Here is a 24102-nt window from a genome sequence, read left to right as displayed (position 1 = left end):
ACTAAACGTGACTACTTTATCATGCATCTGTGCTCTGTAAGCGGCTCGATTGTGACAGAGTGTTGTCTTTCTGCTGACTGGTTAGCACGCAACAAAAGCTTTTCACTGTACCTCGCTCGGTACACGTGGCAATAAACTAAACCGAAACTGAAACTCCCTCACGATCTACTGGGCGGCACAAAACCCATTCCCATCTTCAACGGGAGCCGGTGGCTTTGTGACTTTGTCAGTGCCGTGGGTGGCTGCTAGTTGTGTACATTGTGTATGCAAGCAAAGAATCTCACTGTGCCCAGTCACATGTGACAATAAAGTTCTCCTATTCCTTCCTAATTCTTCCCCAAAATTTTACACATCGAAAGTGGTGTCTACCTTATCCACCTCCAGCGATGTCATTTAATTTTTCTTGAATGTAATCAGATGTGGAAAACAGTAATTAGACGGAACTGTAGATGCCGGTTTATACCAAAGAAAGGCACAAATTGCTGGAGTAACTCAGCGGGTCATGCAGCATCTCTGGAGAAAATGGATAGACGATCCTTTTTCAATTTAGTTTGGTTCAGAGATACAACGCGGAAACAGGCCCTTCGGCCCACCGAATCCACGCCGACCAGCGGTCACCCTGTACACTAGAACTACCCTACGCACTAGTGACAATTTACAACTCTACCAAAGCCAATTAACCTACAATCCTGCATTGATGGCGTGCAGCGTAGATTTACTAGGTTAATTCCCGGAATGGCGGGACTGCCGTATGTTGAAAGACTGGATCGACTAGGCTTGTACACACTGGAATTTAGAAGGATGAGAGGAGATCTTAATAAGATTATTAAGGGGTTGGACACGTTAGAGGCAGGAAACATGTTCCCAATGTTGGGGGAGTCCAGAACAAGGGGCCACAGTTTTAGAATGACGGGTAGGCCATTTAGAACTGAGATGAGGATTTTTTTTTAGTCAGAGTTGTGAATCTGTGGAATTCTCTGCCTCAGAAGGCAGTGGAGGCCAATTCTCTGAATGCATTCAAGAGAGAGCTAGATAGAGCTCTTAAGGATAGCGGAGTCAGGGGGTATGGGGAGAAGGCAGGAACGGGGTACTGATTGAGAATGATCAGCCATTATCACATTGAATGGCGGTGCTGGCTCGAAGGGCCGAATGGCCTCCTCCTGCGTCTATTGTCTATTGTCTATTGTCTTTGGAATGTGGGAGGAAACCGGAGCACCCAGGGAAAATCCACGCTGTCACAGGGAGGACGTGCAAACTCCACACAGACAGCCCCCATAGTCAGGATCGAACCCGGGTCTCTGGCGTTGTGAGGCAGCAACTCTACCGCTTCGCCACTAAGCCACCTGTTGAGACTCTGAAGGAAACAGTACAATTGGGTCTTGGAGCCCGATTGTTTTTATCGGATGCCAGTCCTGTACTCACCATGCCTGCCAGGGCCAGTAGCGCAATCTGCACCTGGGTCATATTCCCATTCTCGAAAAGATCATTTGATTCAAACGTGTCGTGTGGTTTGATGCCATAAGCCTGCATTGCTTTGATAAAGTTGGACAGATTTTCCAGCTGTTTCAAACAAAAACAAACCGTTCTTAACCTCAACAAGTATGATGACATTTTACATTATTTCCATTTCGACCCAAGTTTAGTTTCGAGATACAGCGCGGAAACAGGCCCTTCGGCCCACCGAGTCCGCACCAACCAGCAATACCCACACACTAACACTACCCTACACACACTAGGGACAATTTGCACTTATATCACCAATTAACCTGCAACCCTGTACGTCTTTGGAGTGTGGGAGGAAACCGAAGATCTCAGAGAAAACCCACGCGGTCACGGGGAGAACGTACAAACTCCGTACAGACAGCGCCCGTAGTCAGGATCGTACCCGGGTCTCTGTAAGGCAGCAACTCTACCGCTGTGCCACCGTGCCGCCTTAATGTCACTACTTTATTTACCATGAAAGAAGATATCAATTTCCTTTATTTATATTCCTCGGTAGGGCTTGAAGTCATCGTATTAAACTGTGGGATGAACTCTTTTCTCAGAATTAAATAGTAACTAAAGCTGCAATTTTCTGCATTAAACCTTTAAAAATGCTGGGAAATTCTAGAAAATGCACAAAAACAAATTAATCTTCTTTTACAATGTGATATTAACCAACAAGTGAATACGTGTGTACATTTTTATAAACAAGGTACCTGATGCCAGTTTAAAGCAGACCTGCTGATCTTCTTTACAGAGTTTGGTTTGATTTTGTTTATGAGCCTGTCAGATGGGGAAAATAAAATAGGATTAGTACAGATGGGTGCAGACTTGGTGGGTCGAAAGGCCCCATTTCCAACGCTGCGAAATGGTACAAAATTAAACGGGCATGTTTTCAGCAGAGGAGGATGCCACCACAATTTAAGCCCATTGAGCTCAATGTTCAAATCGCAACTTGGAATAAGAATATCATCAGGGCCACAGGTTTACCACAAATGGCTGCAGCAAATGCCATTTTCTACCATGGCATTCCTTGGACCCAAGAGTTGGTGAGAGGATTAGGACAGCACAGTGGCGCAGCGGTAGAGTTGCTGCCTGACAACCCTTGCATCACTGGTGAGCCAGGTTCGATCCCGACTACAGGTGCTGTCTGCACAGAGTTTGTACGTTCTCCCCGTGACCTGCGTGGGCTTTCTCCAAGGTCTTCGGATTCCTCTCACACTCCAAAGACATACAGGTTTGTAGGTTAATTGGCTTGGTATAAGTGTAAATTGCCCCCAGGTAAGTAGGATAGCGTTAACGTGCGGGGATCGCTGGTCGGTGCGGACTCGGTGGGCCAGAGGACCTGTTTCCGTGATGTAACTCCGCCTTAAAAATATCCACTGACTTAGCCTCCACAGCCTTCTGTGGCAAAGAATTCCACAGATTCGCCACCCTCTGGCTAAAGAAATTTCTCCTCATCTTCCTTCCTAAAAGAACGTCCTTTAATTCTGAGGCTGTGACCTCTAGTCCTAGACTCTCCCACTTGTGGAAGCATCCTCTCCAGATCCACTCTATCCAGGCCTTTCGCTATTCTGTACGTTTCAATGAGGTCCCCCCTCGTTCTCGTGAAGACCCCAGTGAGTACAGGCCCAGTGCCGACAAACACTCATCATAGGTTAACCTGCTCATTCCTGGGATCATTCTTGTGGACTCTTACACGGCCCTGACCCAGAATGCAGCTGAGGGCTCCATCGACCCACTGGAGGCTCAATGAAGACCCTACTGATGGGAGATCTGCCAAGTGGACAATGCATTATGTTGGTAGTGCACACTTTCCACTCTTCCATTCATCATTCGTTACAGCCGTCATGAGGGCACGTGGTATACTGAATATAATTCACACTGGAATTTAGAAGGATGAGAGGGGACCTTATCGAAACCTATAAGATTATTAAGGGGTTGGACACTTTAGAGGCAGGAAACATGTTCCCAATGTTGGGGGAGTCAAGAACCAGGGGCCACAGTTTAAGAATAAGGGGTAGGCCATTTAGAACGGAGATGAGGAAAAACGTTTTCAGTCAGAGAGTTGTAAATCTGTGGAATTCTCTGCCTCAGAAGGCAGTGAAGGCCAATTCTCTGAATGCATTCAAGAGAGAGCTGGATAGAGCTCTTAAGGATAGCGGAGTCAGGGGGTACGGGGAGAAGGCAGGAACGGGGTGCTGACTGAGAATGATCAGCCATGATCACATTGAATGGTGGTGCTGGCTCGAAGAGCCGAATGGCCTCCTCCTGCACCTATAGTTATAGACAATAGTCTATTGTCTATAACTTTTGAATTCATTATATTAATTATATCTGCTTGATCCACATCCACTCTATCCAAGCAGTGTTTGGGAATTTAAATGTGATTACTTTTGGATGTTGCAATATTAATATACCCTCCCTCCTGTGGTAGACTCAAGTTGCCTGAGTAACTCATCGGGTCAGGCAGCATCTCGGGAGAGAAGGAATGGGTGACGTTTCGGGTCGAGACCCTTCTTCAGACTGATGTCAGGGGAGGGGGGGGGGGGGGGGGGGGGCGGGACAATGATAGAATGTAGTCGGAGATGGTCAGACCAGTGGGAGAACTGGGAAGGGGGAGGGATAGAGAGGGAAAGCAAGGGCTTTCTGAAGTTAGAGAAGTCAATGTTCACACCTCCTGTGTCCAGCAGAGCTGGGTGAGTGGGTGGGTGAGTGGGCTTTGGGTGAGTGGGTGGGTGGGTGAGTGGGCTTTGGGTGAGTGGGTGAGTGGGTGGGTGGGTGAGTGAGGGTTAGTAGTTGATTTCTGTTTTTTTCCGTTTTTTCAGTTCACGAGGTTCAGTGAAGAGCTTTTGTTGCGTGCTAACCAGTCAGCGGAAAGACAATACATGATTACAATCGAGCCGTGTCCCTTCTAGCGCTCTTCTGCTTGGCAGCACACCAAATATCCAGTTACTTTCGCCTGGCCAGTAACTGGAAGCTTCTCCCCACAATTTTCTTCAGCGTCAATCTGAACAAACGCCTGGAATTTATAGGAGAACAGGAAGAAATACCAGCGAGTGAAAACATTAAATTCTGCACCTTATTACACTCCGGGTAATAATGATCTCGAGTCGAGGATTAGAGGCCACAGCCTCAGAATAAAAGGACGTACCCATAGAAAGGAGATGAGGAGAGGTTTCTTTAGTCAGATGGTGGTGAATCTTTGGAATTAATTGCCACAGAAGGCTGTGGAGGCCAAATCAGTGGATATTTTTAAGGCAGAGATTGATAGAGAAGGCAGGAGAATGGGGTTGAGAGGGAAAGATAGATCAGTCATGATTGAACGGCAGATTAGACTTGATGGGCCGAATGGCCTAATTCTGCTCCTGGAACTTATGATCTTATGTTCTATGATACAGGCCTCTCCAAAGCGTATTCTCCAAGTCGTAATGTCCAACTCTAATGCCACAATCCTCCAAATGCACTTTTTGTGATGCTAGGCGATAGGTAATTCAGAGGTGTAAACAGGCTTTGCAGTTAAAAAAAAATATCAGAATACCAAGAGATTTATTCACAAAATGCTGGAGTAACTCAGCAGGTCAGGCAGCATCTCGGGAGAGAAGGAATGGGTGACGTTTCGGGTCGACCCTGACCTGCTGAGTTACTCCAGCATTTTGTGAATAAATCGATTTGTACCAGCATCTGCAGTTATCTTCTTAGAATACCAAGAGATATTGGTAAACACGCAGACAGGCGTTTACCGATGGCCTCGTTGTTAAGAGTGGCAACTCTGTTCAACAGCATCAGGTTTAATAAAACAAATTGGATCTCACATTACAGGTCAAAATACAAAACACGTTCAACACAGCCAGACGCCTATCGTGCTAAACCCCAGCGTATGGTGGACCAGGAACGCTCCTTAAGTTGAGCTTGCCAACTCACGGTGGGGTGTCAGCCACAAATGCAGCCCTTCACAACTAAACATCCCTCACAAAGCACTCTCTCCAATCTTGATTAACACGTACACTTTATCCTCCGTAATACAGGAGTCCTTCAGGAAACAGAAAGATCTGTCTGGTAGATTATTGTAACGAACAAAGAGTCTTCACAACCGCTCGCTGACAACTAGAAACAGACTCGACCAGACGAGTGATTTCACAAGTAGGGTCACGATCCAGAATGTTGTCTGCCCATTCACCTCCACGGATCGACACAAGATGCTGGAGTAACTCAGCGGGTCAGGCAGCATCTCTGGAGAAAAAGGACAGGGCGACGTTTCGGGTCGGGACCCTTCTTCGGACTCAGGATGCTGCCGGATGAGAGGGGATCTTATCGAAGCATATAAGATTATTAAGGGGTTGGACACGTTAGAGGCAGGAAACATGTTCCCAATGTTGGGGGAGTCCAGAACCAGGGGACCACAGTTTAAGAATAAGGGGTGGGCCATTTAGAACAGAGATGAGGAAAAACTTTTTCAGTCAGAGAGTTGTGAAGGTGTGGAATTCTCTGCCTCAGAAGGCAGTGGAGGCCAATTCTCTGAATGCATTCAAGAGAGAGCTAGATAGAGCTCTTAAGGATAGCGGAGTCAGGAGGTATGGGGAGAAGGCAGGAACGGGGTACTGATTGAGAATGATCAGCCATGATCGCATTGAATGGCGGTGCTGGCTCAAAGAGCCGAATAGCCTCCTCCTGCACCTATTGTCTATTGTCTATTGACCCGTTGAGTTACTCCAGCACTTTGTGTTTTGCGAATATTTTTATCCTGCGTATTTGATGCTCTCCAAACCGCCCGACAGAAACGTGGAAGGCAGGTCAGAATAATGTAGGGCGAGGCAGCTACCGCCTGACGACAGAGGCAAAAGAAGACCAAAGAAACAGACATTGGGGGTCGGATTGAGAGCTCCTTTAAGGGGGGAGTCCAGAAATAATAACGGGCGGACGATCGATGGTCGGCGTGGACCTGGTGGGCCGAAGGGCCTGTTTCCAGGCTGTATCACTAAACTAAAGGAAATTAAACTAAACCGCTGGGCCAAAGTGTGGACAGAATAAACAGAGTTTGGATAAGGGAGTGGCAGAAAAGTCGATGCACTTGAATACAGAGATAGAGAACAAGGTGACATGTTGTTGGATATAACGGTTGATGGAATTCTGTATTGTAAGCTTAGTTTAGCTTAGTTTAGAGATACAGCGCAGAAACAGGCCCTTCGGCCCACCGGGTCCACACCGACCAGCGATCCCCGCACATTAACACTATCCTACACACACGGGGGACAATTTTTACATTTACCAAGCCAATTAACCTATAAACCTGTACTCAGCATCTGGTGCCAAACTTGTTACGACCCCACCCCACCCCACCCCAATGTCACAGGAGACATTGACAACAACTACTGCCCCCAGGGTGGGGATAACCCACTAAAGTTACAACATTCTCAGGAGTGGTTGCTTGGGAACCGGCAAAATGGGGCTTTTTTTTTGCAATCGATTGTTTTGCGGAATTGCTTTCATCTACTTTAGTTTAGTTTAGAGATACAGCGTGGAACAGGCCCTTCGGCCCAGCGAGGCCGCACCGACCAGCGATCCCCGCACATTAACACTTATCCTACACACACGAGGGACAATTTACAATTACAACAAGTACACAAACCCGAGCCAATTAACTTACAAACCAGTCCGTCTTTGGAGTGTGGGAGGAAACGGAAGATAGAAACATAGAAACATAGAAAATAGGTGCAGGAGTAGGCCATTCGGCCCTTCGAGCCTGTACGCTCCGCCATTCAATAGGATCATGGCTGATCATCCAACTCAGTATCCTGTACCTGCCTTCTCTCCATACCCCCTGATCCCTTTAGCCACAAGGGCCACATCTAACTCCCTCTTAAATATAGCCAATGAACTGGCCTCAACTACCTTCTGTGGCAGAGAATTCCACAGACTCACCACTCTCTGTGTGAAAAAATGTTTTCTCATCTCGGTCCTAAAAGACTTCCCCCTTATCCTTAAGCTGTGACCCCTGGTTCTGGACTCCCCCAACATCGGGAACAATCTTCCCGCATCTAGCCTGTCCAACCCCTTAAGAATTTTATATGTTTCAATGAGATCCCCCCTCAGTCTTCTAAATTCCAGATCTCAGAGAAAACCCACGCAGGTCACGGGGAGAACGTACAAACTCCGTACGGACAAGCACCGGTAGTGGGGATCGAACCCGGGTCTCCGGCGCTGCAAGCGCTGTACGGCAGCAACTCTACCGCTGCGCCACCGTGACCGCCCTCGAACACAACGGAGGAACAGTACTCACTCACAAAGGATGATCCCGTCCTTCAGGCCTTTCTGGAAGTTGTCCCCGATCTGCTTCCCAGTGATGCCCTCAATCCAAACTCGGAGCTCTTCCTCCTTCTGGTTGTCATATTTCTGAGCGATCTGCAGGGAGAGAGTTTTGGATCAGATTGCTGGAGTTTTGTGGGGTGGTGCAGGGTGGGAGAGGAGCAGGCAGGAAGGCAGGGAGTTTATGCCCTTCTGTATGAAGTGAGCACACACCCCCCTCCCCCCACCCAAATCAATAATTCAATCAAGATTTCAGCAAGGCTTTCTATGTTTCCGCAGCACCAGTTTACCGGACGTTATCCTGCACTAAACGCTATTCCCTTCATCCCGTATCCGCACGCTGCGATTGTAATCGGTGGATACTTTTCCGCTGACTGGTTAGCACACGACAAAAAAGCTTTTCGTTGTACCTTGCTGCACGTGGCAGTAAACTAAACTAAGGCACAGTTTGGCGCAGTGATGGAGCTGCTGCCTCACAGCGCCCGAGGCCCAGGTTCCATCCTGACCTCGTGCGCTGTCTGTGCGGAGTTTGCAAGTTCCACCTGTGACCGTGTGGGTTTTCTCTGGGTTTCCTCCCAAGTTCCAAAGACGCACTGGTTGGTGCGTTAAATGGCTTCTCTGAATTGCCCCTAATGTGTCGGGTACTAAAGTGGGATAACGTAGAACCAGTGTATGGGTCGGCATGGACTCGGTGGGCCGAAGGGCCTGTTTCCATGCTGCTTCCCTAAGCAAAACCTGGACTCAGACACTCTGTAATCCATCAGCACAGTAAAGACTAATAAACCTCAGAACTATTTGAAATGTATATGCAATGATTGAGCTCGGTAGAACAGGTCAAGTTAACTTTGTGTCCAATAAATTTGGATTATGACCGTATATATTTTTTTAAGATTAAAGATACAATGCGGAAACAGGTCCATCAGCCCACCGAGTCTGCACCGACCAGCGATCCCCGCACGTTAACTCTATCCTACACGCACTAGGGACAATTTGCACTTATACCAAGCCAACTAACCTACAAACCTGCACGTCTTTGGAGTGTGGGAGGAAACCGAAGATCTCGGAGAAGACCCACGCAGGTCACGGGGAGAACGTACAAACTCCGTACAGACAGCGCCCGCAGACGGGATCGAACCCAGGTCTCCGGATCTTATCGAAACGTATAAGATTATTCAGGGGTTGGACACATTAGAGGCAGGAAACATGTTCCCAATGTTGGGGGACTCCAGAACCAGGGGCCACAGTTTAAGAGTAAGGGGTAGGCCATTTAAAACAGAGATGAGGAAAAACGTTTTCAGTCAGAGAGTTGTGAATCTGTGGAATTCTCTGCCTCAGAAGGCAGTGGAGGCCAATTCTCTGAATGCATTCAAGAGAGAGCTAGATAGAGCTCTTAAGGATAGCGAAGTCAGGGGGTATGGGGAGAAGGCAGGAACGGGGTACTGATTGAGAATGATCAGCCATGATCACATTGAATGGCAGTGCTGGCTCGAAGGGCCGAATGGCCTCCTCCTCCACCTGTTGTCTATTGTCTATTGCAAGGCAGCAGCTCTACCGCTGCGCCACCAAGAGTGTCTGCATGGGACCATTTCGGCTCCTCCTCAACCCGTCTTTAAGTAGAGCAAAAACAATCATTGCAGAAACAGGAGTCATTCCACTAGATTTCCTTCAGCTTTCTTGACGTTTCTGAAATGAGTGCGCAGAGTGCATGATGGTACAAGCCCTGCCCTTCTGCAGATTCTGCTTTCAATCAACACCAGGTCACCAGGACTGCAGAAGTCCACACTATTCCAAGGTGGCAATGGCTGGAATTATTCTCCAGATGACAAACTTTCAACAGCTTCATTGTTCAGTTTCCATGGACGCAATTTCTATCTGGCATATTGACCGTTATGTTTGGAGCTATATTTAAGTAAAACATTTTTTTTTTAATATCTTTTTTGTGGAAGTGGTCAATAAAAAAATGTGGAACTCAGTACACACACTGACTTCATTCACTGCCTGTTTATGTGCTGTATAACTCCAACCACATGGCTTGGATTTTGCAGATTCCAATTTGTAGTCAGTTGCGAGAAAGATCAGGTGACGGTTCAGGTCGAGACCCTTCTTCAGATTGAAGAAGGGTCTCGACCCGAAACGTCACCCATTCCTTTCCCCCCAGAGTAGCTGCCTGACCCGCTGAGTTACTCCAGCACTTTCTGTCTCTCTTCGGTGTAAACCAGCATCTGCAGTTCCTTTCAACACATGCAAGACACGTTTATTTCCACATTTCCGGATGACAGAGAAAGAAGGGATTTTTGTCCATCGAGTCTGTGCCAGCTCTCATCGGGATTCATTTCACCAATAATTCTCCCCGTAGCCCACTCATCCCTCACTTCACACTTTATCCCAGAATTCTACCACATACCTTTGCATTGGGACCAATTTACAGTGGTCACTTCGCTACCAACTAATGTCGGTCACGGTGGCACAGCGGTAGAGTTGCTGCCTTACAGCTAATGCAGCGCTGGACACCCGGGTTCGATCCCGACTACGGGCGCTGTAATACGGGTACCCTATGCCCGTCGGGACTCGGGAAAAGAGGGAATGACTGGTCAAAAAAAGGTCCTTGGATTGTGGACGCAGCCCAGACCGTCACGAAAGCCAATCTCCCTTCATGGACTCCATCTACACTTCGCGCTGCCTCGGCAAGGCCACCAACAGAATCAAGGACCAGTCTCACCCGGTCACTCCCTCTTCTCCCCTCTCCCATCAGGCAATTGATACAGAAGTGTGACAAAACACAACTCCAGTTTCAGGGACAGTTTCTTCCCGGCTGCTATCAGGCAACTGAACCATCCTGTCAGCAACTTGAGAGCAGTCCTGACCTACTGTCTACCTCCTCGGAAACCCTCCGAGTGTCGTTCATCGGATTTCATCTTTCATTAAACGTTATTCCCTTTATTCTGTATCTGTACACTGCGGACAGCTTGATTGGAATCATGCATAGTCTTTTTCACTGACTGGATAGCACGCAACAGAAAAGATTTTTTAACTGCACCTCGGTACATCTGACAATAATAATAATCTAAGTCAATAAACAATAGACAATAGGTGCAGGAGTAGGCCATTCGGCCATTCAATGTGATCTTGGCTGATCATTCTCAATCAGTACCCCGTTCCTGCCTTCTCCTAGTACCCCCTGACTCCGCTATCTTTAAGAGTTCTATCTAGCTCTCTCTCTTGAAAGCATTCAGAGAATTGGCCTCCACTGCCTTCTTAGGCAGAGAATTCCACAGATTTACAACTCTCTGACTGAAAACGTTTTTTCTCATCTCCGTTCTAAATGGCCTACCCCTTATTCTTAAACTGTGGCCCCTGGTTCTGGACTCCCCCAACATTGGGAACATGTTTCCTGCCTCTAACGTATCCAATCCCTTAAGAAGTATATTGGTTGTTGTCCTGAGGCAACATGAGGGGTAGATGGAGTGGGTGGTGGAGTTAACGCCGTGTGATGGGACTGGGCAACATCCACCACACTCTGCCTTTGTCCTTATTCATTGGGACAAAAGAAATACAAAGTGCTACTTTTGGAACATGTTGCGTTTATGGAGACGTTGATGGTTGGAGTGAGTCCAGTGGATGTTGGCCAGGAGCAGGATTAAATTTAGCCACAGTGCCTCGTGCCAAAGTCCAACCAGCCTTCCGACATTGTCTGCTCAGGGCGGCACGGTGGCGCAGCGGTAGAGTTGCTGCCTTACAGCGAATGCAGCGCCAGAGACCCGGGTTCCATCCCGACTACGGGCGCTGTCTGTGCGGAGTTTGTACGTTCTCCCCGTGACCTGCTTGGGTTTTCTCCGAGATCTTCGGTTTCCCCCCACACTCCAAAGGCGTGCAGTTTTGTAGGTTAATTGGCTTGGTATAAATGTAAAAATTGTCCCTAGTGGGTGTAGGATAGTGTTAATGTGCGGGGATCGCTGGTCGGCGCGGACCCGGTGGGCCGAAAGGGCCTGTTTCCGCGCTGTATCTCTAAACCTAAACTAAACAAAGCACAAATTCAAATTCCTTGTATGTATACATACTTGGCCAATAACATTTTATGCCGATTCTGGTTCTGACTAGGATCGTGCAGGATGTCTCCCTTTGAATCGAGAACAAGAATCCAGCCACTGTTAGGGACAACGATCTTCGGTATAAACCAGCATCTGCAGTTCATTTTTATTGCATTAAAATGAATAACATGTTCTGTGTGTGTGTGCAGGATGAGAAATTCCGATGTGATTTTCTGGTTGATTGGTTCTTTCTATTGGAGATACGGAGGTCAGGGTCAATGGAGGCCGGGGTCAGGGGGGCCACGTGAAGAAGTGGGTTGTTTTTTTTTGCCGGATCCCTGGAGATCTATGACTCATGCCGCAAGCACGAAGAGGAGGAAGCCTCAGGCGGGAACAAGTTAAAAGGAATCGAACGGATGCTTTGCTGATTCCATCTGCTGCATTCTGGAGAGATTCGGACAAAACGCAAACTGGGCAGCTGCTGAAAGCTTGTGCTGCGAGAGAGAGAGAGAGAGAGTAGAACCCCCCCCCCCCCCCCCCCCCCCCCCCAGAGAGAAATGAAAGCGCGGAGAGAACTGACCCACACGCGAGCAAAATGAGAGTTTTACCACCCATTTCCAAACCTCTCACAGCCACTGTGGAACCCCCACCATCACGGGAAAGGAGATGTACACAGAAACCATTAAAAGGAGCAAAGAGGTCCTTCTGCAGTTGTATAGGGCCCTAGTGAGACCGCACCTGGAGTACTGTGTGCAGTTTTGGTCTCCAAATTTGAGGAAGGATATTCTTGCTATTGAGGGCGGGCAGAGTAGGTTTACTAGGTTAATTCCCGGAATGGCGAGACTGTCATATGTTGAAAGACTGGAGCGACTAGGCTTGTATACACTGGAATTTAGAAGGATGAGAGGGGATCTTATCGAAACGTATAAGATTATTAAGGGGTTGGACACGTTAGAGGCAGGAAACATGTTCCCAATGTTGGGGGAGTCCAGAACCAGGGGCCACAGTTTAAGAATAAGAGGCAGGCCATTTAGAACGGAGATGAGGGAAAACTTTTTCAGTCAGAGTTGTGAATCTGTGGAATTCTCTGCCTCAGAAGGCAGTGGAGGCCAATTCTCTGAATGCATTCAAGAGAGAGCTAGATAGAGCTCTTAAGGATAGCGGAGTCATGGGGTATGGGGAGAAGGCAGGAACGGGGTACTGATTGAGAATGATCAGACATGTTCACATTGAATGGCGGTGCTGGCTTGAAGGGCTGAATGGCCTACTCCTGTACCTAGTGTCTATTGTCTATAAAGGCTCTATTGAACAGGGTGTTAGTGCAGGATATCAATGTCCCAGGGAGAGATGTGTGTGGCATCTCATCTAGGGGTGCCAACTATCACACTCCCAAATAAGGGACAAGGTGACGTCACCGCCCCGCGCCCCACGTGACCTCACCCAGCCAGCGGCCACGTGCTCCAGCTCCACCAATGGCGGCAGGCGGGTTGCCCGGCAACCTCCGTTAGGCGGCACCCGGGCCTCCGGGCCTACACTGCAACCCTAGTGTCATCCATCATTCAATGAGCCAGTTTATATAATAGGCGCGAGGGAAGTGATTGAGATTATTTTGCCTCTGCCTTGTGCTGTCCCCATTCCTCATTTAGAATAGATTCAACAAAAGTAAGGGCTACTTAGTTCACTAGATTTCACTCACTTTCCATGGATGCTGTCCGAGTTGAGACACATTAGACAAACATGGTGCATTTGCTGAAACAAAGAACTGCTGATGCTGGTTTATGCCAAAGTGTGGCCATGGAGTGCTGGAGTAACTCAGCGGGTCAGGCAGCATCCCTGGGGAGACAGGGCGGGTGTGGTTTCTGGGTCGGGGCCCTTCTCCAGACCTGCTCTTTCACGTGGAGTCAGTCAATCTGCCTGGAGTCCCTGCTTCCGTTCTCTCGGCTGAATCTCCTTCTTGCTTCAACTTTCTATCCTTTTGCAGCCTTGACTGACTGGGCTTGTACTCGCTGGAATTTAGAAGACTGAAGGGGGATCTTATTGAAACATATAAAATTCTTAAGGGGATGGAGAGGCTAGATGCGGGAAGATTGTTCCCGATGTTGGGGAAGTCCAGAACCAGGGGTCACAGCTTACGGATAAGGGGGAAGTCTTTTAGGACCGAGATGAGAAAACATTTCTTCACACAGAGAGTGGTGAGTCTGTGGAATTCTCTGCCGCAGAAGGTAGTTGAGGCCAGTTCATTGGCTATATTTAAGAGGGAGTTAGATGTAGCCCTGATGGCTAAAGGGATCAGGGGGTATGGAGAGAAGGCAGGTACAGGTTACTGAGCTGGATGATCAGCCATGATCATATTGAATGGCGGTGCAGGCTCGAAGGGCCGAATGGCCTACTCCTGCACCTATTTTCTATGTTTCTATGTTTCTACACGCCCCAAGCAGGGACTCCGGGCAGGGTGATTGACTCTACATGCCCCGTCACGTTGTCTCAGCTCACTCATCTCCGCGACCACCTTTCCTCATCACAAAACAGAACGTCTTTGCGGTGTTAAGTCCTTGCCTGGTCATTTCCCAATTGCAATCTCACAGCACCACTATAAGGGTGCAGAGGTAGACTTGCTGCCTCCCAGCGCCGGAGACCCGGGTTCGACCCCAACGATGGGTGTAGGAAAATAACTGCAGATGCTGGTCCAAATCGAAGGTATCACAAAATGCTGGAGTAACTCAGCAGGTCAGGCAGCATCTCAGGAGAGAAGGAATGGGTGACGTTTCTTCAGTCTGAAGAAGGGTCTCGACCCGAAACGTCACCCATTCCTTCTCTCCTGAGATGCTGCCTGACCTGCTGAGTTACTCCAGAATTTTGTGATACCGACTCCGGGTGCTGTCTGTACAGAGTTTGTACGTTCTCCCCGTGACCTGCCTGGGCTTTCCTCCTAGACCTTCGGTTTCCTCCCACACTCCAAAGGTTTGTTGGTTAATTGGCTTGGGTTTGTAAGTGTAAATCATCCCTCGTGTGTATAGGATAGTGTTAATGTGCGGGGATCACTGTTCTGTCACGGACCCGTTGGGCAGAAGGGCCTGTATACGCGCTGTATCTCTAAACTAAACATATACTGTAAGCTGGCATATGCTCAACATGAAATGGCTGACAGATTTCCAGCGTCTGCGGTTTTATTGATTTTCATTTATTCATTTCCGGGGGAGATTTGTTCTGCTGCGAGCCAACAAGGACCAGATGGAGCTAGTGGCTACCTTGTGTGTCACGGGGAATTATAGTGCCCAGGCACCAGAACTGTTCCCAAAACAACAAATGACTTGCATTTATAAGCACCTTACACAGGATATCCCACGATGCTGCATAATGAACTCAGCACTTCTGAAATGTTGTCACCAATGTGTGAAACATAGACACAAGAAACCGCAGGAACTTGTTTACAAAAAATAAAGAGGCAAGGTGCTGGAGTAATCGTAAGGTCATAAGTGATAGGAGCAGAAATAGGCCATTCAGCCCATCAGGTCTACTCTGCCATTCAATCATGGCTGATCTATCTCTCCCTCCTAACCCCATTCTCCTGCCTTCTCCCATAACTCCTGACACCCGTACTAATCAAGGATCTATCTATTTCTGCCTTAAAAATATCCACTGACTTGGCCTCCACAGCCTTCTGTGGCACAGGTAATTCAGTGGGTCAGGCAGCATCGCTGGGGACAGGTGACAATAGACAATAGGTGCAGGAATAGGCCATTCGGCCCTTCGAGCCAGCACCACCATTCAATGCGATCATGGCTGATCATTTTCAATCAGTACCCCGTTCCTGCCTTCTCCCCGTACCCCCTGACTCTGCTATCTTTAAGAGCTCTATCTAGCTCTCTCTTGAATGCATTCAGAGAATTGGCCTCCACTGCCTTCTGAGGCAGTGAATTCCACAGATTCACAACTCTCTGACTGAAAAAGGTTTTTCCTCATCTCCGTTCTAAATGGCCTAGCCCTTATTCATAAACTGTGTGGCCCCTGGTTCTGGACTCCCCCAACATTGGGAACATGTTTCCTGCCTCTAGCTTGTCCAACCCCTTAATAATCGTATACGTTTCGATAAGATCCCCTCTCATCCTTCTAAATTCCAGCGTGTACAAGCCCAGCCGTTTCGGTTTGGGGTTCCTTCAGTGGCGGTCAACAGATGCACCGGAGTTTCACAAAGCCACCAAGAAATAATCATTGGGCAAGGTTGTTTCACAATGCTGACTGAGAGATACAGTAAATGGTGAGCCTGGGGCATTCGGGAAAGAATGGATCCGGGAATTGAAGGGTGCTCGACTGAAACATCAGCCTCTTCCCTTTCCATGACCCGCAGAGTGTTTCCAGCATTTTCGATTTTAGTTTCAGAAATTCTGCCCATTCTGGGGGAAAGATTTTCGTGGGTAATATGTGGGTAATTCCAACAAACATTTATGCAGAGAGAAACCAGAAACTAAACATGTTTTTTTTTAAAAATACTCCGGCTTTACAGTAAAAATGAGGATCGACACAAAACGCTGGAGTAACTCAGCGGGACAGGCAGCGTCTCTGGAGAGAAGGAATGGGCGACGTTTCGGGTCGAGACCTCAGTCTGAAGGAGGGTCTCGACTCGAAAAACCACACCCGTTCCTTCTATCCAGAGATGCTGCCCGAGATACCTCAGCGGTTTGGGTCTGTCTTCGGTGTAAACCAGTATTTGCAGTTCCTTCCTGCACAGTAAACATGAATCCTGCTTCATCTGCTTTATGTCAAGTCAAGTCAAGTCAATTTTATTTGTATAGCACATTTAAAAACAACCCACGTTGACCAAAGTGCTGCACATCTGATTAGGAAAAAAAAGAAACATACAGTGGCAGTCCCTCTGTTCCTTTCCCCTGCCCACTCCTGAAGGGTTGCGGATCCCATCGGCATGGATTGCCCTCGGCTCTGCCACCCCAGTGATAACTGGGAGCAGCAATACAGAGGGGGAATGGCTACGTCACACGGAACACTGCTTCCAGCTCCACCGACCCCCCCCCCCCTGCTGCCGATCCCTTGAAGGCAGCTTTGTGCAGAACAACAACATCTTTGACATCAAGTCCAAGGGTTTGCACAAGAGTGTACTTGTTATTCTGCAGGGATAGACGTGCCCCGAGCAGGTGGCCCGGATCATCATTACAGGTTCCAACAGGCAGCAAGACCTTGTCTGGCTGGTGTTGCGCAGGGAGGGACTGCAGAGGCTGATTTAAAGCGAAGACTCTTGGAACCAGTGCTCTTGCACTCGTGTACGGCGCCGCTGAGTACGCCGCCCCAGCATGGCGCCGCAGCGCTCGTACCTGCAAGCTAGACGCCACCCTCAACGACACCATGCGGATCATCACCGGCTGCCTACGCCCTACTCCCACGGATCTCCCACCGGTGCACACAGGTATCGCGCCCGCCAAGCTCCGCAGAGAGTTCTTCCCTCGTAGGCTGGTGTGCAAGGCCCCATCGGACACCAAACGTCCTTTGCACCACCTCGCCCAGGATTCACAGCAACTGGGACCTCAACGCCTGTCGTCTCGTCACCCTTTCTCCCGTCACGCAGCGACCCTCTGTGGCTCCAGTATCAACATACTAGGAGCATGGAGAACCAGCTGGGAACAGACATCGCCACCTCCTCAATTCACTGTCGCACCGAACACCACAGCCCCACCCGGCTCGGACACGCCCCGCAAAGAGTGGGTCGCCCTGAACCGGCTCCGCACAGGGGTCGGCCGGTTCAACGCCAACATGCATCGTTGGGGGTTGCGTCCATCAGCAGCCTGCGTGTGTGGAGCAGACCAGCAAACAGCGCGGCGCGGCATTCTCGACTGCACTGTCCTCCGCCCCCCTGGTGGTGGGGTAGACCTCACGGCCCTCGACAACAGCACATTGCACTGGCTACAGTGCCTGGAGGGCGATACATAACTTCTGCTGCCTCAAACGCGAGAAGAAGAAGCGAAGATAGACATAAAAAGCTGGAGTAACTCAGCGGGTCAGACAGCATCTGTGGAGAATAGGAATAGGTGGCGACGTTTCGGGTCGAGACCCTTCTTCAGGCAGTCTCGACCCTAAACGTCACCTATTCCGTTTCTCTAGACCCGCTGATTAACTCCAGCTTTTTTGTGTCTATCTTCTGGATGGTGTCGTGACCGGCTCTCCCTGTCAGATCCTGTGTACCCAACCTCAGTCATCACAAGGAACTGTAGATGCTGGTTTACACCAACACGCTGGAGTAACTCAGCGGGTCAGGCAGCATCTCTGGAGAACATGGATGGATAGGTGGAGTTTTGGATCGGGACCCTTCTTCAAACTGATTGAAGGTGGGAGGGGATCTGGAAGCAAGGAAAGACCAGGGCAAATCAGGGCCGGCCCATCAACCTCAGGCCCATGCCGACTCCAAACATGGTGCCTGGCCACACTGATACTGAGGGACTTCTTTAGCCAGAGGGTGGTGAATCTGTGGAACTCATCGCCACAGAGGGCTGTGGAGGCCAAGTCAGTGGATATTTTTAAGGCAGAGATAGTCAAATTCTTAATTAGAACGGGTGTCCAGGGTTATGAGGAGAAGGCAGGAAAACGGGATTAGGAGGCTCAGCCATGATTGAATGGCGGAGTAGACTCGATGGGCCGAATGGCCTAATTCTACTCCTATAACTTGTGAACTTGTGATCTCATTCACATTTAGATTTAGATTTAGAGATACATCGCATTAACAGGCCCTTCGGCCCACTAGGTCCGCGCCGCCCAACGATTCCCGCACACTAACACGATCCTACACCCACTAGGGACAATCTTTTAAAAACATTTGCCCAGCCAATTAACCTACAAACCCGTACGTCTTGGGAGTGTGGGAGGAAACCGAAGATCTCGGAGAAAACCCACGCAGGTCTCGGGGAGAACGTGCAAACTCCGCACAGACGGCGCCTGTTGTCAGGATTGAACCTGAGTCTCCGGCGCTGCATTCGCTGTAAGGCGGCAACTCTACCGCTGCGCCACCGTGCCGCCATTTTATTCAACACTAATTCTAGATGCTCCTGTGCTTAGAAAGACTTGAGTCAATTGACAATAGACAATAGGTGCAGGAGGAGGCCATTCGGCCCTTCGATCCAGCACCGCCATTCAATGTGATCATAGGACTTGAGTAGAAAAACACCTCTGTTATTTAGCTGGGTCATTCAGGTCACATCTCCTCTCCGTCTCAGAACTCTTGTCACTGCTGGGATCTGCGTGTTATTTCCTGTATTTAAAAATGGTACCAAGACGTATTGCATCAAGTTGCGACAGGGGAAGTTGCCGAAACATATTCCTTTCAGACTCACAACCTCACCAAAGACAATAACAAAGGTTGCATGCCCACAAAGAGGAAGTAACAAAGCATTGTTCATCTCCAGAGAGAGTTTGAGAAGAAACGAAGTCATAATCAAGTCTTGTAGTACAATTTATTTTTTTGGACTTTATTTGAGAGCCTGGTCTAGAGGTTTATAGTGTGTGCAGAAAATACTTCACCAGGATGACTACAGGATCGAGATCAAGGATTAACTCACCAGCAAAATCTAAATAAACTGGGACTCTTCTCCAGAAAAGACAAGACTGAGGAGTGAAATGCGGGAAGGAACTGCAGATGGACACAGAAAGCTGGAGTAACTCAGCGGGTCAGGCAGCATCTCTGGAGAGAAGGAATGGGTGACGTTTCGGACTTCTTCTGAAGAAGGGTCTCGACCCGAAACATCACCCATTCCTTCTCTCCAGAGACGGTGCCTGTCCCGCTGAGTTACTCCAGCCTTGTGTGTCTATCTCAGGCTGAGGAGTGAGCTGATCTTTGGTGGATAAGGCAGAAGGCCAGGGTTTGTGGCCGGGGGATTGGCACAGAATGCTGGGGCTACTCAGCGGGCCAGGCAGCATCTCTGGGGAAGTTGGCCAACGGATATTGGTGGGCTTTGGAACTTTACTCCACTCTTTACACGTACAGGCAAATACAACAAGTGAAGATTGCCTGGTCTATTCAATCTACCCCAGACATTGCATCCAAGTCAGTCATCTTATTCCCCTGCAAACAGAGTCTGAGGAAGGGAAGTCCTTCCAAGGAATTGTTTGCTGCAAGACCATGTCTGAAGTAGGAATACCCCAGCCAAGCGCACTTTTCATCCCTACCCCCCTTCCCAAAACAAACACATCTTACTGTGTGCAGGAAGGAACTGCAGATGCTGGTTTATATTGAAGAAAGACTCAAAATGCTGGAGTAACTCAGCGGGTCGGGCAGCATCCTCTGGAGAGAAGGAATGGCTGACGTTTCGGGTCGAGACCCTTCCTCAGACCGTTTCTTACTCTCGGTTTTAAGGAGATTTGTCTTGACGTACATCTTCCTAAACTGAGAGTAAGACACCGTGTGGACCCTGCCCCCGATGACTCCCCCTTCAGCCTTTCCCTGGGCAGCAACCCAACGAAGGTTCCTCCCTCTGGGCGGTCACGGTGGCGCAGCGGTAGAGTTGCTGCCTTACAGCGAATGCAGCGCCGGAGACACGGGTTCGATCCCGACTACGGGTGCTGTCTGTACGGAGTTTGTACGTTCTCCCCGTGACCTGCCGTGGGTTTTCTCCGAGATCTTCCCACACTCCAAAGACGTGCAGGTCTGTAGGTTAATTGGCCTGGTAAATGTAAAAATTGTCCCTTTATTCACAAAATGATGGAGTAACTCAGCGGGTCAGGCAGCATCTCGGGAGAGAAGGAATGGGTGACGTTTCGGGTCGAGACCCTTAATCAGTCTGAAGAAGGGTCTCGACCCGAAACGTCACCCATTCCTTCTCTCCCGAGATGCTGCCTGACCTGCTGAGTTACTCCAGCATTTTGTGAATAAATCGATTTGTACCAGCATCTGCAGTTATTTTCTTATAAAAATTGTCCCTAGTGGGTGTGGGATAGTGTTAATGTGCGGGGATCGCTGGTCGGCGCGGACCCGTTGGGCCGAAGGGCCTGTTTCCGCGCTGTGTCTCTAAACTAAACTAAACTCTGCCTGGTGCCGAGACACATCCCTCCCCACCCCAACCTCAACCCACCACAAGCTTGAAGCTTCCCCTCCCAACCTGCAGTTCACACTGTTTGCACATCCTGTCATCTGATGTCCTACCAATGACTCCCCACTTCGCGGCCTGTCCCGACACTGGGTGGTTGGCTTTGGGAGAGTGAGAGGAAGAAATAAAAATTCTAGGGGATATCAAGGTACTTTCCAGACAGTTGGAGAAGTCCCAAGCGAATGTTGGCAGAAGATTTGGACCAAAACTCATTGTGCATCCCATATTTTTGTTTTAGCAGAAGCCGTGTCAGGGAGAACGAAGAAACTAGAAATGTTTGTTTTTCAAGCACTGTAGAACTTTTTAGTTGCTTTCACTTCTGCGTGTTGTGAAACACTGTTTGCCATTTTGTGCACTGCAGGCATATTGGGGCGTTTCTGTGTATTTTAGCTCTATAACGCTTAGGCTTGTCAACTTCCTCACTCCCAAATAAGGGACAAGGGGTGACGTCACCGCCCCGCGCCCCCACGTGATCTCACCCAGCCAGTGGCCACGTGCTCCCGCTCCACCAATGGCGGCCGCAGTGCAAGAATTCCAGCAGCGCAAGAATGACTCTGTGGTGTGGCTGTGGATAAATATTAGACACCTGCCCAGCATCAGCAGGGCTCACATACTTTCCACCTTCCCCTCAGCTAACAACGAACCAATCTGCACTTCCTTGAGCATCGTCTGCTTTGATCTGTTGTTTTCACACCTTACCCTACCATATCTCCAGTCTCCCCCCCAGCCCCTCCCCCAATTCTCCATCTGAAGATGGGTCTCGACCCGAAACATCACCCTGTCCTTCGTTCCAGAGATGCTGCCTGTCCCGCTGAGTTACTCCAGCATTTTGTGTCCACCTTCAGATGGTTTCCACCTGTGCTGCAAGGAGGAAATGCAGCTTCGCAAAGCGAGCACCACCACGAGAGAGAAGGACGAGAGGGGATCTTATCGAAACGTATAAGATTATTAAGGGGTTGGACACGTTAGAGGCAGGAAACATGTTCCCAATGTTGGGGGAGTCCAGAACCAGGGGCCACAGGTTAAGAATAAGGGGTAGGCCATCTAGCTCTCTCTTGAATGCATTCAGACAATTGGCCTCCACTGCCTTCTGAGGCAGAGAATTCCACAGATTCACAACTCTCTGACTGAAAAAGTTTTTCCTCATCTCAGAGGAAAAACTTTTTCAGTCAGAGAGTTGTGAATCTGTGGAATTCTCTGCCTCAGAAGGCAGTGGAGGCCAATTGTCTGAATGCATTCAAGAGAGAGCTAGATAGAGCTCTTAAGGATAGCGGAGTCAGGGGGTATGGGGAGAAGGCAGGAACGGGGTACTGATTGAGAATGATCAGCCATGATCACATTGAATGACGGTGCTGGCTCGAAGGGCCGAATGGCCTCCTCCTGCACCTATTGTCTATTGTCTATAAGACTCGGATGGAGAGAGTCCGCTCAGTCCGCCTGGACCTACCTGATCTCCCAGTTGCCAAACACTTTAATTCCCCCTCCCATTCTCACACTGGCCTTCCTGTCCTGGGCCTCCTCCATTGTCAGAGAGTGAGGCTAAGCACATATTGGAGGTACAGCATCTCATATTTCGCTTGGGCAGCTTAGCTGACAGCCCAGTGGTATGAACATTGATTTCTCTAACTTCATTGATTTCCCTGCACTCCCTCTCTCTCCACCCCTCCCCCACCCAAGCCTTTCATTCTCACCTAACTACACCTAACAATGACCTGGTTCCTTTATCATTGTTACTTTTTTGCGTACATCTGTCATTCATTTCTTCCGTATCTCTCTACATTATCGTCCCTATCTCTCGTTTCCCTTTCCTGTGGCTTTCAGTCTGAAGATGGGTCTCGACCCGAAACGTCACCCATTCCTTCTCTCCATAGATGCTGCCTGTCCCGCTGAGTTACTCCAGCATTTGGTGACTATCTAGAGAGGAAACGTTGCACAATACTTTCAACATCCTGCCTTATTCAAGACAATGTTCTGCATATCCATCTTTGTGGTTATCTCAGCAGTACATCTCGCCACGGTCATTTCAAATGCCTTTTAAAATAAATAAACAGTGCTTGCACCAAACAACGACTTGTAGTGCATTTCCTCCTGCATTGCCTCTGCTTTAGGGATGGAATTTTCTGCATTAGTAAAACCTCTCCTCATTGCTTTGACCTCAGGAAGTAACCTTTACAAAGTCCCACAGTGCATCCAGTATTCCTTAGACACAAAAATGCTGGAGTAACTCAGCGGGACAGGCAGCATCTCTGGAGGGAAGGAATGTGTGACGTTTCGGGTCGAGACCCTTCTTCGGACTGTGAGTCAGGGGAGGGGGAGACTAGAAGTATGAAAAGATACGGAACAAATCAGAGCCGGCACCAACAGCCAAAGAGCCCACACTGGTCCGTTGTTGGCTGCGGTGGAGGTGATAACGAAGAGATACGAACAGTGAAACTAGTAGGACAGTCAAGGTGGGGGAGGGACAGAGAGAGAGGGAATGCAAGGGGTATGGGGAGAAGGCAGGAACGGGGTACTGATTGAGAATGACCAGCCATGATCACATTGAATGGCGGTGCTGGCTCGAAGGGCCGAATGGCCTCCTCCTGCACCTATTGTCTATTGTCTAAATCAGCAGACCAAGACACAAAGTACTGGAGCAACTCTGGCAGATTCTGGAGAACATAGCTAGGTGGCGGATACGTCTGAAGAAGGGTTTCAACCCGAAACATCACCCATTCCTTTTCTCCAGTGATGCTGCCTGACCCACTGAGTCACTCCAGCATTTTGCGTCTATCTTCAGTGTATAACCAGCATCCTCAGTTCCTTATTCACAAAATGCTGGAGTAACTCAGCAGGTCAGGCAGCATCTCGGGAGAGAAGGAATGGGTGACGTTTCGGGTTGAGACCCTTCTTCAGACTGATGTCAGGGGGGCGGGACAAAGGAAGGATATAGGTGGAGACAGGAAGATAGAGGGAGATCTGGGAAGGAGGAGGGGAAGGGAGGGACAGAGGAACTATCTAAAGTTGGAGAAGTCGATGTTCATACCACTGGGCTGCAAACTGCCCAGGCGAAATATGAGGTGCTGTTCCTCCAATTTCCGGTGGGCCTCACTATGGCACCAGAGGAGGCCCATGACAGAAAGGTCAGACTGGGAGTGGGAGGGGGAGTTGAAGTGCTCGGCCACCGGGAGATCAGTTTGGTTAATGCGGACCCTCAGTTCCTT

At 49.1% G+C, this 24102-nt stretch overlaps 1 protein-coding gene across 1 annotated transcript in view; it reads right to left on the bottom strand.

The window, feature by feature from the left end:
• LOC144607067 (calponin-2-like) overlaps window positions 1–24102 on the bottom strand; it is a 41127-nt gene that overhangs the window by 5330 nt on the left and 11695 nt on the right. The window contains exons 3-5 of the mRNA XM_078423642.1: window positions 7763–7884; window positions 2199–2265; window positions 1423–1560 (exon numbers count right to left, since the gene is read on the bottom strand). Coding sequence (XP_078279768.1) covers window positions 1423–1560; window positions 2199–2265; window positions 7763–7884 — 327 coding nt within the window. The remainder of the gene's footprint in view (window positions 1–1422; window positions 1561–2198; window positions 2266–7762; window positions 7885–24102) is intronic.

The sequence above is a fragment of the Rhinoraja longicauda genome, chromosome 28, assembly GCF_053455715.1.
Source record: "Rhinoraja longicauda isolate Sanriku21f chromosome 28, sRhiLon1.1, whole genome shotgun sequence".
NCBI lineage: Eukaryota > Metazoa > Chordata > Chondrichthyes > Rajiformes > Arhynchobatidae > Rhinoraja > Rhinoraja longicauda.
This window is presented reverse-complemented; position numbering and strand designations above follow the sequence as displayed.